Source organism: Kogia breviceps, chromosome 5 (genome assembly GCF_026419965.1).
Source record: "Kogia breviceps isolate mKogBre1 chromosome 5, mKogBre1 haplotype 1, whole genome shotgun sequence".
In the NCBI taxonomy this organism is placed as follows: domain Eukaryota; kingdom Metazoa; phylum Chordata; class Mammalia; order Artiodactyla; family Physeteridae; genus Kogia; species Kogia breviceps.
The window spans coordinates 12,463,675-12,480,213 of NC_081314.1; the positions used below are offsets into that span (position 1 = coordinate 12,463,675).

At 37.8% G+C, this 16,539-nt stretch overlaps 1 protein-coding gene across 23 annotated transcripts in view; it reads left to right on the plus strand.

Moving 5' to 3' along the window:
* Positions 1–16,539, plus strand: part of TFDP2 (transcription factor Dp-2) — a 174,376-nt gene that overhangs the window by 29,083 nt on the left and 128,754 nt on the right. For 13 of the 23 annotated variants that reach the window (XM_067033653.1, XM_067033655.1, XM_059064949.2 and 10 more), the window contains exon 2: positions 14,525–14,645. The exons of the other annotated variants lie outside the window; for them this stretch is intronic. In XM_067033653.1, the coding sequence (XP_066889754.1) occupies positions 14,631–14,645 (15 nt within the window). In that variant the 5' untranslated portion in view covers positions 14,525–14,630. The remainder of the gene's footprint in view (positions 1–14,524; positions 14,646–16,539) is intronic. 23 annotated transcript variants of the gene reach the window in all.

Consider the following 16,539-nt stretch of genomic DNA (forward strand, 5'->3'; position numbering starts at 1 on the left):
TTCTGGCACTTTTCGTTGTTGCTGTGTCTGTTCATGTTTTGGATGGAATTTCTAGTTTGAGAGTTCTTTTGTCACTCTTCCCTCTTCAGTTCAATGTCTTTTATGAATTTGTGGTGTTGATGGTGAGGAACAGGGGTAGAGGAAGGCTTAGTATGTTTTGTTTCTATTTCCTTTCTGCGGGACCCTTAATTTCCCCCCTGTTACTGTCTTCTTTCCATTCATTGCCTTGTCTCCAAGAGGTACCCTCTCTTCTCTTCCATCTATATAACCTGATTTTCTTCCAAAAGCAGTTTTTCGGCGGCTACCCCTCCTGGTCTAGCAGTTTCTAGACCCTTTCACATCACTAGGCTATGAACTGTAAGTCCTGTACATACAAACGAGTTCAGTTCCGAGAGCTCGTTCTTAAGTCCAGTTTGTTCGTAAGTCCAACAAAGTTAGCCTAGGTACCCAAATAACACAACCGGCTATATAGAACTGTACTGTAATAGGTTTATAATACTTTTCACACAAATAATACATAAACACAAACACAAAAAATATAGAAATATGGAAAACATGTTTAATCTTACAGTATGGTACTGTAAAAAGTACAGTAGTACAGTACAACAGCTGGCATCCAGGGGCTGGCACCGAGTGAACAGGCAGCAAGAGTTACTGGCTGGAGGACGGGGAGGAGGTGGGAGATGGTAGAGATGAAGGATCGTCAGCAACAGGAGACGGAGGGCAAGCTGCAGTTTCACTCAGCGCCTGACGTTGATGGCACAGGTTCTGGTTCCTTGCTGGCTTCAATTCTATCTACCCTCTTGAAGAAACGATCCAGTGATGTCTGGATAGTACTTCTTTTTTCTCATCATAGATGACGTGGTAGCACTGGATTGCATTCTGAACGGCTGCTGCAACCTTTGTGTACCTTTCTACATTCGGGTCCTGTGCCTCGAAAACTAACAGTGCCTCCTCAAATAAAGAAAATCCCCTGCCGTTTTCTGCGTTGTGAATCTCTTCGGTTCTTCAGTTACTTCCTCTTCCTCTTGTCCCTCTTTGGCCTTTCTCTGGGCCTCTAATTCCATCAGGTCTTCATTAGTAAGCTCCTTGTGTTGCAGAGCAAGGAGTTCAGTGAAGTCGTCCTCTTGCAGATCTAGCTCCGGCTTCTCACTGAGGGTCACTAAGTTGCTGAAGACCTCTTTGGACTCCTCATCCACCTTCTCAAATTCATGAAAATTGTGAACAGTACCGTACAGTAAAGTACACAAAAGCACAACCCCTTGTAGAGGATGCACGCATGTGACAATGTACGCCAGACACGTGAACTAACTTACATGACTGGACATGGGAATGCACGTTTGCATCTTTGAAAGTTTGCAACTTGAAGGTTTGTATGTAGGGGAATTACTGTATCAAGTTCTAATTTTTTTTTTTTTTTTTGGCTGCGCCTGGAGGCTTGCAGGATCGTAGTTCTGGGATCAGGGATTGAACGCGGGCCCACAGCAGTGAAAGTGCTGAGTCCTAACCACTAGACTGCCAGAGAATTCCCTATCAAGTCCTAACTTGTGTTCGCTATTTTTGCTTTTATTGTTTTACGCTTTCTGGGGCTGATTTTGTCTGTGCTTCCTGTAAGTCCCCTGGTCCCCTCGGTGCTTTTTCGTGGAGTCTTCTTAGCCCTCCACTCACTCGCTCTCTGTATCTACAGGCTTGCAGAAGGCAGGCACTTGGATTTCTTACAGAATTTCTTTCTTTTTTCTCCCCCTCTACTTATAGGTAATTTGAAGTTTTCTGTGATCTCTGTCTTCTGGTAATGATAATGTTGAAGGCATGGGTTCTGTGTGGTTTTACTTTTCTCCTTGTTTATTTTATATCTGTTGGGGGAAGTTGAAGGAGAGATTTGTACTTTGAGGGAGAGATGGCTACCTCCGTTGTTCTGCAAGCTTGAAAGGTTCAACAAACCCTATTTTCATATAGTTTTATACCTGAAAAACCCAAAAGAGTCAACTGAAAAACTATCTCAGACAGTAAGAATTCAGTTATGTAGTGCTGTATAAAATTAATCAATAGAAATCCATAACTTTCTTATGTACAAAAAGCTTGGAAGATATGATGGAGAATTCCATGTCTAATAGGAATAACAACCAGCTTTAAAAAAAAAAAAAACCCAAAGCAAAAATAAAACACCTAGGAATAACTATAACAGGAAATGTGTAAAACCTACTGTATCAGTTTCCTAGGGCTGCCATAACAAAGTACCACACATTGGGTGGCTTATAACAACAGAAATTGATCCTCTCACTGTTCTGCACACTAGAAGTCTGAGATCAAGGTGTCAGGATCACTCTTCCTCTGAAGCCTTTAGGGAAGGAGCCATCCTTGCCTTTTTCAGCTTTGGCATTTCTTGATTATGGCAGCCTAACCCCAGTCTTTGCATCTTTCTTCACCTGGCCAACTTCCCGTTGCGTCTTTGTGGTTTTTTTTTTGGCTGCGCTGGGTCTTTGTTGTTGCATGCGGGCTTTCTCTAGTTGCGGCAAGTGGGGGCTACTCTTCGTTGCAGTGCGTGGGCTTCTCATTGTGGTGGCTTCTCTTGTTGCAGAGCACAGGCTCTAGGAGTGTGGGCTTCAGTAATTGTGGCATGCAGGCTCAGTAGTTGTGGCACACGGGCTTAGTTGCCCTGTGGCATGTGGGATCTTCCTGGACCAGGGATCGAACCCTTGTCCCCTGCATTGGCACATGGATTGTTAACCACTGGACCACCTGGGAAGTCCCCATTATGTCTTTGTATCACTTCCTTTCTAATCAGATCACGGGTCATATTGGGTTAGGGCTCACCCTATGTCAGTATGACCACATCTTAACTCGAGTGTATCTGCAAAGACACTATTTCCAAATAAGGTCACATTCATAGGTACCAGGGGTTAGGACTTGAATACATCTTTTGGGAGGACACAGTTCAACTCATAACACCTGTATAAAGACAAAATTTAAATACCCTTGAGGGGCACAGAAGTAAACTGGAATAAATGGAAATATATACTATGTTCTTAGATAAGAAGACTCAACATTTTTAAGATGTGAAACTTATAAATTACATTAATTTAGGGAGGATTGACATCCAATAAAAACACTGACAAGTTGTTTTGTTTTTTCCCCTGGAACTGGACATGCATACTGCAAAATTCAAATGGAAAAGTAGACAGGTAATGAGAGTCAAACCCTGTAAAAGAACAAAATAAAATTGCAAGCAAACGCCATTTAAAAAACCTATTGAGTAAACACACTAATACACGCTGTGTACTGGGGAGGCTATGGAGGAATGAGTACTTTTACGTGCTACTGGTTGGCGTGCAAATTTGTACACTTACGGAGGAACATTTAGCAATATCTCTAAAAATGCATATATTATTAGATCGAAGAATTCCACACGCAAAATTACATAAAATTATTCACTGAACCATTGTTCATAATAGCAAAAGATTGGAAACCCAAATTCCAGCAAGAGTAACTGGTTAAATAATGTCATATAACAGCATATTAGGCAGTTGTAAAAGGGAATGAAGATATTCTCTTTGTACCGATTTGACAAGATCTCAGTGCTATATTGTTAAGTGTAAAAAAGCAAGATATACTACTAAATACTCAGCTTTTTTAAAAATGGGAAAACTAGAGTGTTTTGTATTACTTGTATCTGCTTAAAAGAAATCTGGGGCAGATACAGTAGAAACAAAGTACTTTGACTGCCCATGCAGGGGTATAAATGGAGCAGATGGAAAATAGGCAGATGGGTCAACAACATCAGGAGAATAATACTTTGCTGTACATCTTTTTGTACTTTCTGGCTATCTTCTTTTAAAAAATTAATTGATTTTTAAACCAGTGTTAAATAAATCAAATTAAAATATGTTATGTGATAGCTCTAAGTGTATAGAGGGCTCATATAAATAAGACAGATGTTCCTTTTCTAAAAAAATATATTTATTTGTGCTGGGTCTTAGTGGCGGTATACGGGATCTTTGTTGTCGCATGTAGGCTCTTTAGTTGCGGGATGTAGGCTCTTAGTTGTGGCATGTGAGATCTAGTTCCCTGACCAGGGATTGAAGCTGGGGCCCCCGCGTTGGGAGCATGGAGTCTTAACCGCTGGACCTCCAGGGAAGTCCCAAGACAAATGTTCACACTCTGCCATTTTTCTAGAAGTCGCTTTTAATTAATTAATTAATTAAATTTTTATTAATTTTTATTGGAGTAGAGTTGATTCACAATGTTGTGTTAGTTTTTTTAAATTAACTTTCATTGAAGTATACAGAAGTTGACTTTAGATCATTTTAAACTATATAATAGTTTATATTCTTCAACATGTATATACAATACAAACTTTCTTAAATGTTTTAAAAATCTTAAATTACTTTAAAATTAAAACTGCTTGGAACTCATCTTTTTATGATATCATGGAACATGTATGTAGTAACTTTATTGCAAATTTTGGTTGTATATGACCTTGTGCAAGTTATTTAAGCTGACTCAGTTTTCCGTCCTGTAAAATGGAGGTAATAACTGTTCTGTAGGTTATTTTGGGTAATTATATAGTAAGTAGCTCTTGTGATGATGCTGGATATAAAATTGTTTAATTTCCATTTGGATATAGATGAAGTATGTATATATAAGAACAGTGCTGCTTTTAAATGAGGATTAGAAACTGTGATCTTTTCTTCACTGATTGCTTCCCTTTTTTTTAAGCTTTTTTAAAAATTAATTTGATTGGAGTATAGTTGCTTTACAATGTTGTGTTAGTTTTTACTGTACAGCAAAGTGAATCAGTTATACATATACGTATGCCCAATCTTTTAGATTTCCTTCCTATTTAGGTCATTACAGAGCATTGAGTAGAGTTCCCTGTGCTGTACAGTAGGTTCTCATTACTTACCTATTTTATATAATCAGTTGCTTCCTTTTTTTTTTTTTTTTAAACTTTATTTTATTTTATTATTATTATTATTTTTTTGCGGTACGCGGGCCTCTCACTGTTGTGGCCTCTCCCGTTGCGGAGCACAGGCTCCGGATGTGCAGGCTCAGCGGCCACGGCTCACGGGCTTAGTTGCTCTGCAGCATGTGGGATCTTCCGGGACCGGGGCACGAACCCGCGTCCCCTGCATTGGCAGGCGGACTCTCAACCACTGCGCCACCAGGGAAGCCCAGTTGCTTCCTTTTGATTGCCTCCATTTTTCTTTTCTTCTTGGACCCTTAGGTGAATTGAACATTTTACACTTGCATAGTTTTTTGTACAATACTTTGTCTGTAAATTATATTAATACCCAAATGATATTTAAAAAACTCATCTAGTCTGTTGTGATGTATCAAGTAGGGATAAATCTTAACATTTGTATTACTTATCTAGAGCTACGTTTATCTGGAAACAAGACTTTGCTAAAGAGCATATGGACAACAGGTGATCTAATCCATGCATTGTGCATAAATTGATTAATGGTTTAAAATTTGGCTTGTACCACTTGATAAAAGAACCTTTCTGTTAGGTTCTTGGCAGGATCTTGAAATGTGATTTTTTTCTAAATTTGGGTAATTTCTTTTGATGTTGCTTGTTTGGTCAGGGCAGAAGTAAGTTTTCTCTCAACTTTTGTTTTCTGTAATTAAGAACAAATAATAAATATGATCTATGAAAATGTTTTAAACAATAGTATTCCTTAGGTTTTATTGTGAAAGCTTGTATAAGACCATGTCATTAATGCGGTTTTGCCAGGGAATGAGGGAGGAATTTTTTTTTCCTGTGGTGCCACATGTTTGGTTTGCGGAATCTTAGTTCCCCAACTAGGGATTGAACCCGGGCCACGGCAGTGAAAGTGCAGAGTCTTAACCACTGGACCACCAGGGAACTCCCCGGGGGAATTCTGTTTCAGTGAATTTACTTGGTAAAATATAATAATATGTCTAGTTTTCCTTAGTATTAAGCTGCCAGTTGTCAATTACTTTGTCAACGTACTCATCTGTAGCAGTGCCTAACCCATTTGCTCTCTGTTATGCACATCCTTTCTACTGAGTATAATTGGCTTGAAGCCTGAAAATAAAGATAAGCAAATTTACCGAGAATTTTATGTTAAATAAAATCAATCAAGTGAAGAAAGACCTATGTACTTGAGGTACTGACAAGTGCATAGGTTTTATGAAAGCTAGTTTGAGAGCTGGGGACTTTTTTTTTGTTTGTTTGTTTGGCTTATTTCTGAGCTTTGAGTTTTGTTCTAATAGGATAAGGTGTTTGTTAGATAAATGAATTGTAGATGATGAATATACAGTTACCTGGTATAGTCAAGAAGTGAGTGAATATTTCAGTTACCAAAGAATTACAGAATATTATAGGTGATATTACCAGTTTTTAAAGAATTAGAATGCACGTAATTTGTACTTAATCTTTGGTGAATGTAATTTAGTATCTCTCGTTCAGATGTTCGGCTCTTAAAATCTTTCCAAGGCTTCCCACTAATTTAATTAAAAAGAGAAGAAAAAAGTAATGTCCTGCATGATTGGGCCTCCAACCTTCTCTCTCAGTCTTTCCTCATCTTGCCCTTTGTTTTCAGGTACGTAGATCTTCCTTCAGCTACTGGAACTTGCCATATGTTTTTCTTCCTCTGAGAAAGAGGAAGAAAACATCATTCCCCTGTGATGTTTGCACCCTCTCTGGCTGTGAGGTCCCTCTCTCTCTTTGCCAGTGGTTTACTCTGTTTGTCTGTTGAGCTCAGCTCAAACTTCACTTCCTCAGAGGAATCTTCTTTAAAACCACCGGAGTTCCAGACCCTTATTGTACGTGCTTCCTTTGCATCTTTTTTTTTTGCCTCTGTAGTAGCACTTATAGTAATTGTAATTATGTAGTTAATTGGGAAACATTGTTGAATGCCTACCTTCAGAGTTAAAATGTAGGCTTCATGAAAGCAGGGACCGTGTCATTGTTTCTCGAAGTATCTTTAATGCTCAGCCCACTGTTTGACAAGCAGCAGGCAATCAATCAGTATTTACTGAATAAGTGAACCAATGCGTAGGGCTCAGACAACATTACTCGTAATTTCCCTGCACATATGTAGAAGATTTTGTTAAAAGTTGTTACTGATTGCTTGTAGTATTAACCGGTTTTTATCATTGTGTAGCATCCTGGGTGAAAGCTTATGTCAACCTGGACACATTTTTTTTCAGTTAAAAGAAGTGAGCAATGAACATAAAAGCAATTATCTTTTTAAGTGTAAGATGTTGATGGTTTCTTAGAAGGGCAGCTTGTAGATTTTAACTCTAGGGACTTCCCTGGTGGTCCAGTGGGTAAGTAAGACTCTGCGCTCCCAGTGCAGGGGGCCTGGCTTCAATCCCTGGTCAGGGAATTAGATCCTGCAAGACGTGAGATGCGGCCAAAAAACAAACAAACAAAATAGATAGGGTCCCTGCCCTCATGGGATTTACTCTTTAGTTGTAGAGATGGGCCACAATCTGATAATCACACAAATAAATAGATAATGGCAACCAGATGTGTACCATGAAAGGAGAAGGTAGGAGAGCATTAACTGGAGACTCCTGACCTAGTCTGGGTAGTGGGAGAAGGACAGTTTTCCTTGAGAAAGTGACGTTTGAGAAGAGATCTGAAGGAAGGAGCGTTAACTGCTGGGGAAAGTTCCAGGCAGAGAGAACAGCATGTGCAGAGGCCCTGAGGCAGGAGGAGCCTGTCTTTGAAGCACTGATGGGAAGGCCAGTGGACCTAGATGAGAGAAGGATATGGGAAAGTGGTTCAGCACAGAGCTGGCAAGGTGGTCAGAGAGCAGATCAAACATTGAGGATTGAGTCACTAAAATGTGATTACTGTCACCAGTGTAGAAATGTGGGAAATCTAAATGTCCATCAGTAGGGGACTAGTGACGTAAGTTATGGTATAACAATGTAAATGAATACTATATAGCTGTAAAAAAGAGGAAGTTTACTACCTACCCAGAAAAATAAATGTAAATTTAATACTGAAATTTAAATAAAGAACCTTTAAAAAGGGGAAAAAGCTGACCCAATGATATATGATTTGTACTATATGAAAATAATTCTTTTGGTATAATAAGTTATCCTTTTATATATGGATTTATTGTAATAGTAATTATTATTTTGTTTTATTTTGAGGATATATTTATTGTATCTCAAGGCAAATATATTTTACAAATTAGCATAGTAGTTAAGAACATGTCTGCTGGTCTAAGATCCTGCCTGGCTTCATATTCTGGCATTGTCATTTACACAGTTGACTAACTGGGCAAATTATTTCAACTCTCTAAAGCTCAGTTTTGTCATTTGTAAGATGTGAACAGTAATAACATTTACCTGATAGAGTTGTGATATGAATTGAATGAGATTATATAGGTGAAGCATTTAGATATGCTCATCACCTAAGAAAAAGTTATATATTGTCACTTTTTATGAAAATATCTTCTAATTAATACCATTTATCAAAACTTAGAGTGCAGAAAGAGAATACTGAAGAAAGTTATGTCAAAAATTTATGGTAGGGGTTCCCTGGTGGTGCAGTGGTTGAGAGTTCGCCTGCCGATGCGGGGGACGCGGGTTCGCGCCCCGGTCCGGGAAGATCCCACGTGCCGCGGAGCGGCTGGGCCCGTGAGCCGTGGCCGCTGAGCCTGCGCGTCCGGAGCCTGTGCTCTGCAATGGGAGAGGCCCACGTACAGCAAAAAAAAAAAAAAAAATTATGGTAGTTGCCTTTCAGAGGTGGGATTATGGCTGCTATTTGTTATCTGTTTTATTGTTGTGTATATTTTCCAAACTTTGGAATGTGAGCATGTATTTAAAATGACTATTGCCTTCCATTGAAATATGCTGGCTTTGCTGAAATTTAATTTTTAGTAACATCTTTTTCAGCAGTGTGAGAAAGTCTGCAAACCCCTATTCAAGTGATGTTAGTTCTGTAAATGTATTCATAATTATTTTTGCTTTCTTCCTTATATTTTGATTAATGTACCAATTTAAAAGGCTTTGTGCCCACAGCTGCTAAGTTGTGATTGGGAAGGAAAGGGGCTTGCATTTTGAGACCATCTGTGGGAGTTGAATTGTCTGAGTCTGACAAGAGATCATGGCAGATGGTGAGGTCACTAAGATTGACTTTTTGAGCTTGACATAATGTGTTCATGAAGCTGGAAGAAGAAATCTGACTTATTTTTTTAACCAACAGCAGAGCATGGTGACAGGAAGAAGAGTACAGTTGTTGAGTCTGGATGAAACATAAGGCATCAGTGCACATGACTGGTTTATCTTTGAGAATCACCAGTACTGCCAAAGATGGCAGTTTCTTGAAACATTCAGTGCTGCATTTATTTACTTTCTAGGCCCTTGGTTTAAGTCATATACTGCAAATGATTTTAGATTGAAGACAATGTAAAAAAATAAGATAAAAGCTTTAAAAATACTTAGAAATGTATATTTTTAATTAAAAGGTTATAGGCTATCACTCAAAGCCAGTACAGCATACTTCTTCATTTTTAATTGAATGAAGATGTCTGTTGCAATCCCATTTCTTTTTATAACATTTATCTTAATGTAATTTTATATCATTTAAATTACACTTGAAGGTTTACGCTTCCTGTTTCTGTCATCTACTAGGAGGTCTCCAGTACCTGGATTCGTGTTTTGCCCCTAGTGGGTATTCAGTAAATGCTGGAGAGATAGATAAATTAATGAATGAAGTTATTGCCGACTCTTGTTAATTTTAGATGAGTTTTTCTTAACCACAGTTAAACACTTGTTTTTTCTGCTTTAAAACTTGGATTGAAATGTAATAGCATTTTACCACATTTAAATGTTTTAGTAATATTTTACCACATTTAAATGTGGTATTTATCACTTCAACTATATGTGAATTAAGTATTATTTATTTTCGAGGAAGAAACCTTAATTTGTCATGATTCAGTGAACCACTTTTTTCTTTAACATCGATTACCTTTTGCTAGGCAGTGTCTTAATTATTTTCCATGTCTTGACTCATTTAATTAAGTAGATGTACTAATACTGTTTTGTAGATGAAGAGATTGAGGCACAGAGATATTAATGTAAATGTGCTCAAGATATTCATGTACTTTGGCTCTATTTCAAACTTTTATCATTTAGGTAACATTTAGAGGTTGCAGTTTATGCTAATCTTTGGTGAGAAGATGCAAAGGGAATACTAAACAAAATTATGTTTTGTCTTATTAAGCTCAATTAATGTGGCTACAAAGTATTTTTATTGGTTGCCTCCTGTTACAGTGTGTTGATATAGTAACACCCTGTTAATTTCTTCTTGTTTGCATGAGTAACAGTGTCACTCAACAGCCTGGCCCTTAAGAAATATAATCCCATACTGAACACTGAGTGTAATAAGGAAGCAGATGAATGGAAACAAGGAGCACTAGCCATTACAACCATACTCTGGAAATGAAGAAATGGGGAGGGGGTAAAACGGCATTTACTAGCTGAAGGTAGTAGCCGAGCCCAATGATGGTCTGCTTATATTTCCCTGGCTAGAATTATGTCATGGTCAACCCATCTGAGGTGGAGACAGAAAGTAGTAGTTTCAGTTGGGCATATTACTACCTTCAAATTCTCCTAAGGAAGAAGAGGAAAATGATATTGGTTAGGCAACGGGATCTGCCTTAGGTAGATAACAGCAGGTTTCTAAAATTTAGCAAGTACTTTGGGTAGAAAAGAGATTATTTTGTTATAATTATATTTCAATAGGTCATAAGACCATCTAAAAATATTTAAAACTGATATTTTTTGGCTCTTTGGAGTGTTCAGTGTTTATGTATTTATAAATTGGAGGACATCTGTTACAGTGGCTTGGGTGATCCTGTTGCTTTTCACTTTGACACACTGTATCTAACTTACTCCTAATGAAACAGCACAACTCAGATGGGACTCGAGTCCCAGATTGGGACTTGAACCCACTGTCTTTTAATTGAGATCACACATCTGGTCTCAGGATGTAATGAAGCTCAGGTTCTTTATGTCTCGTCACAGAAAGAATTTAGTGAGAGGCAAAGTGATAGGTAAGAAGTGGATTTATTTAGAGAGATACACATTCCGTAAACAGAATGTGGCCCATCTGAAAAGGTGAGAATGGCCCTGGGCAAACACACTCCGCGGACAGAGTGTGGGCCATCTCAGAAAGCAAGAGGCCCCCAAATATGGGGTGGTTAGTTGCTATGGGCTGAGTAATTTCATAGGCTCATGAGTGGGAGGGTTATTCCAGCTCTCTTGGAGAAAGGATGGAGATTTCCAGGAATCGGGGCTACCGCTGTCCACTTCTTGGCCTTTTATGGTTGGCCTCGGAACTGTCATGGCGCCTGTGGGTGTGTCACTTAGCGTATGCTAATGTATTACAATGGGCATGTAATGAGGCTCAAGGACTCCTGGAAGTCGAATCTTCTGCCCTCTTGAACCTAATTGGTTCTGACTGTTTTATGTCGTAACCTCAAGGGCTATGTCATTCTTTCAAAGGTTGTGCCCTGCCCCCTTCCTTCCTCTTTAAACCTATTTTTCAAACGAGGACACTGAAGCTCAAAGAGGTTATGTCACTTGTTCAAGGTCCACACAGCGAATAAGTGTCAGAGCTCAGACTGAGCCTAAGTTAAAAAGAAAAAAATCATGTTCTTTTCACTCTGCTACACTGCTGCTTATTATATGTCTACTTCAAGCAGGACACTTAGAACCAGTTGTTATTTTGATTATTTTTCCTATTTCATTAATTCTCTTTAAAAAAATTAATTTATTTACGGTTGTGTTGGGTATATGTTGCTGCGCGCGGGCTTTCTCTAGTTGCGTTGAGTGAGCGGGGGCTACTCTTCTTTGTGGTGCCTGGGCTTCTCATTGAGGTGGCTTCTCTTGTTGCAGAGCACGGGCTCTAGGCGCGTGGGCTTCAGTAGTTGTGGCGCATGGGCTTAGATGCTCCTCGGCATGTGGGATCTTCCCGGACCAGGAATCGAACCCGTGTCCCCTGCATTGGCAGGCAGATTCTTAACCACTGCACCATCAGGGAAGCCCCCTATTTCATTAATTCTTACTCTTTTGTTTCTTTTCTTCTTTCTTTGAGTTCCCACTGATCTTTGTAAAAAGCTTTTAAGTTGATTATTTAATGAATGAAGAGAAATGTAAATTTACTTCTAAGTACTATTTCAGCTGCACTTTACTGTTTTTTATTATTGTTTTCATTGTCATTCAGTTCTGAACATTTTAAATTTCCTTCTCTAATTCATGGATTGTTTGAGCAATGCTATAGTTTTATTTTCTAAATATACAACTTTAGAAAAAAATGACTCCTAATTTAATTTCATTGTGGTCAGAGACCATAATCTATAATATTTTCTCTGAAATTTGTTGCTACTCCATTGGTGATTTTGTATGTGGACAAATTTTGTAAGTCTGTGCTTGAAGAGATGTTTCATATCTGTTAGCTACAGAGTTTTATGTAGATGTATTAAGTCAAACTTGCTTAAAATATTAATCTTCAAAATGCAATACTTACATTTTAGCCTTAAATTCCTTAGTTTGAATATGTCAGGTAGTTTGGTGAATGGGATGTCAGGAACTTGTGCTTTATTATTTACGTCATATTTGTAACACTGAAGAGGACATGACAAATAACTGATAAATGTGAAGCAGTTCCAGTGTAGGAACTTGATTTTCGTATTAGGTCGTGACAGACGTGAACAAATCTTCAGCTACAGTGGGAAAGCAAAAATCGCAGTCGTAGTTCAGGTCTTGCTTGGGTTTTTAAATGTATGTTTTCTTTATCATTGGAAAGTTACATTGCTTTACTGAAAAGTAAAAACATCTCCCCACCCCCCACCCCCCAACAGTTTGACTTACAGATTCAAATTCTAGCATAGAAGGCGGACATATGGAGCCTCCATTTCTTTAAGCCCCTATTATTTATGGTCTTTTTGAAGTGAAATTTTATTTTATCCTTCCCCTTGAATGAACTAAACTAAAATGAACTAAACTAATAAACTAAAATGAACTAAAACTAAAAGTTTTAGTTTTGAAATAATTTTAAAATAAAAGTTGCAGAAATAAGGCAGAGGCCTCCTGAGAGCCCTTCACCTAGATTCACCAGTTGTCAACATTGTGCCACATATGCTTTATCACCCCCACTTTCTCCATATATAGAGATTATATATTTTTCTGATCATTTGAAAGTAAGTAGCTCCTCTCATACCCTTTCACTACTAAATATTTTGGTATATTTTTTCTATGAATGAGGACATTTGTTTAAAAAAAGAGCACAATCCTCTGACCAAAAGCAAGGAATGAAACAATACAGTTATCTAGCCTGGGGACCGTGTTTTGATTTCTCCAATTGCCCTTGGTCTTCATAGCAACTATTTTTTTGTGGTTCAGAATCCAGTCTGGGATCACGCATTAAATTTAATTTTCATTTGACTTTAGTCTTTTAAAATCTGGACTGTTTCTTTAAGCCTCCTTTGTCTTTCATGATACTATTTTTTTTTTTAAGAACTCAGGCCGTTATTTCATAGAATGTCTCTCAATTTGAATTTCTGAGTTGCTGCCTCGTGATTAGATTTAGATTATACATTTTGGGAAATACCTCAGAAGTGATACTGTATCCATTGCAGTGCACTTGAGGAGTTGCGTGATGTTGGTTTTGTCTCATTGTTGGTGGTCATTTGGTAGCTTTGATCACCTTGGATGAAGTGGTATGTGCCAGGTTTCTGCACTGTAAAATTTGAATTAAGAGGTATTTTGTAGGGAAATATTTCAAGACTATGTAAATATCCTTTTGCTCACCAACTTTCATCTACTAGTTTCAGCATCTTTTGGTGATTCTTGCCCAATCCATTAATATCACAGCGTCTACAAACTGGTAGTTTTCTAACTGCTTCATTTCTTTGTACATATTAGTTGGCGTTGTATTGCAAAGAAGAGCTTTCCCTTCCTCCTCGTTATTTGTTTCTCACAGTATGGACTCCTGGATTATTATTTTATTTAATGGGTTTAGAATCTGTTATAGTCTGTTGCTATCAGTATATACTTAGGTGCTTAATTGCCCCTTTAAGCTGGCTTAAGTTGTCCCTTTAAGTTGTAGACCCTTTAAGCTGGCTCCTGTATACTTTTTGATATGTCTCCATCATTTTTTTGAGCCCATACTTACTTTAGGTACAATACAATGTTCTAGGTTTATCTTATACATTACCTGCCCAGTGCTGGAATTGGCTGTTTCTGCAAGAAGCCCTGGTGTTGCTTTCAATGGATTATCTAAAACAGCATGGTATATAATATTTCAAAGCCCAGTCTTTGTCACTTCTTAGCTGAGTTGATTTGGTCAAATTATTTAATATCTCTAAATCTCTATTTTTATCTAGAAAATGACAGTTAGAATGGTACATATCTCACAGTGTTGTTGTGAGGGTTAATTTAGATAATTTAAAGAACAATGCATGCCACATAGTAAATATGACATAAATGTTGCTTATTATTATTACATTATTTTTCCCTTTTTTCCCTTTAACAGGATGTTCTTTTAAAGAATATTGAAGACGAAGTTTTTTGTTTTGTTTCGTTTTTTTTTTTTTGTTTTTTAATGGCTTTACAGAATTTTAAATTGAATACAATTTGACATGACGGCAAAAAATGTAAGTATTTGTAAATTTTTAAATGTAAGTATTTAAAAAATGAGTTGTACTTTTTCGTATGCATATTTTCTTTGCCATTCTGATTAATGAAATTCAGTTTACCGGCATTAGTTTATCACTGTTTTTGTTCCTGCAAAGAATGAGATAGTAAACTTCAACACTGTTGAATATTGTGCTCTCATGACCATTGCATGTCGCTGCCAGGTTGCTCCATCTCAACAGCTGCAAAATTGCTATCTCCAGAAAGTTTCCCACTCCCCCACCCCTCCTGTTTTGTGTGCTGTGATAAATTTGTTTTGGTGCTTGCTGGAGACTTACTTGGCATTATTGAGAAAAATCACTGTTTTCTTTGGCTCACATTTTTTCTTTTGGATCTACTCTTGGAAATGTATACAGTCAGATGTTGTTCAGAAGAAGCTTGCTGTCCTCCATGAGATGATTTCTGAGGGAACGTTAGACTTACGGTTTTCTTGGATAAATTATTTCTGTTTTTCTTTTGCTTAAGGCTCTTATTTCTGAATCTACTTCCTTTCAAGTTACATTCTTATTCTCACCCTGTATCAATGGATTTATTTCCAGTCATGGTGAAGGATTATGCCAGAAAAGGAATACTATAACATATAGGGAAATAATTTATTATAATTACTGTTCCTAGATTATGTTTGTGGAATAAATAAGTATTATGGAATATTTGATTACAGGTAACAGAAACCAGCTTGGACTACCTTAAACAAAAAGGGAGTTTATTATAAAGATACCGGATGTCTCAGGGAGTTCAAGAGTAGAAATTTAGTGGGTCCTCAGAAAGATCTGGGTCCAGAAACTTGACATCTACCAGGACTCGAAGCAGTGTTTGGTTTCCATTTGTCATCTCTGTTTGTTTCTGTGCCTTGGCTTCATTACTCTCTGTCTCTCTGCAAATCATCTTCCTTAATTCTCAGTCAGCATCTTGATCTACTTGTTACAGTACCAGCCTATTCAGAGAGAGAGAGAGAGAGAGAGAGAGAGAGAGAGAGAGAGAGAGAGAGAGAGAGAGAGAGAGAAAGAGAGGGGTGAAGGAAATGGGGGCAACGCAGCCTGACAAATCCTGTCTGCCTATGTCAGCTCTGATTTCAGACTCCTTGGGAAGGGCCTCTGGCACTACTCCAGCCTGATATCTGCTAGTAGTTTGGCTAGTTGTGACCAGAGGCAAGTGTTATATTGTATAAAAAGATCTTGTGAGCCAGACAGATAGTTCCAGATACTACCCATTATACATTTAAGGAAGAGCATCAAAAACTAACAAACAAAAATCAGCCAAAAACCAAAAAAATACCCTGATTACTTATCTCTATTTTCCCATTATTGACCTTGCTTTTAACACACATGAGTAGCTATACGCAGATATAGACTTTGGTTCATTATCATCTAATTAATTCTTTTAGCATAAATTATCAGGAGTAGTCTGCTTTTTAAAAATTTTTTTCATTGGGGTACATTTGTTTTACAGTGTTGTGTTAGTTTCTGCTGTACAGCGAAGTGGTGTTGAGTTCCCTGGGCTATACAGCGGGTTCTCATTAGTTATCTGTTTTATACATATTAGTGTATATATGTCAATCCCAATCTCCCAGGTCCAGCTTTCCCCCCTTGGTGTCCATACGTTTGTTCTCTACATCTGTGTCTCTATTTCTGCCTTGCAAACCGGTTCATCTGTATCATTTTTCTGGATTCCACATATATGGGTTAATATATGATATTTGTTTTTCACTTTCTGACTTACTCCGTATGACAGTCTTTAGGTCCACCCACGTCTCTACAAATGAACCAATTTTGTTCCTTTTTATGGCTGAGTAGTATTCCATTGTATATATGTGCCACATCTTCTTTATCCATTAAGAGTAGTCTGCTTTAATCT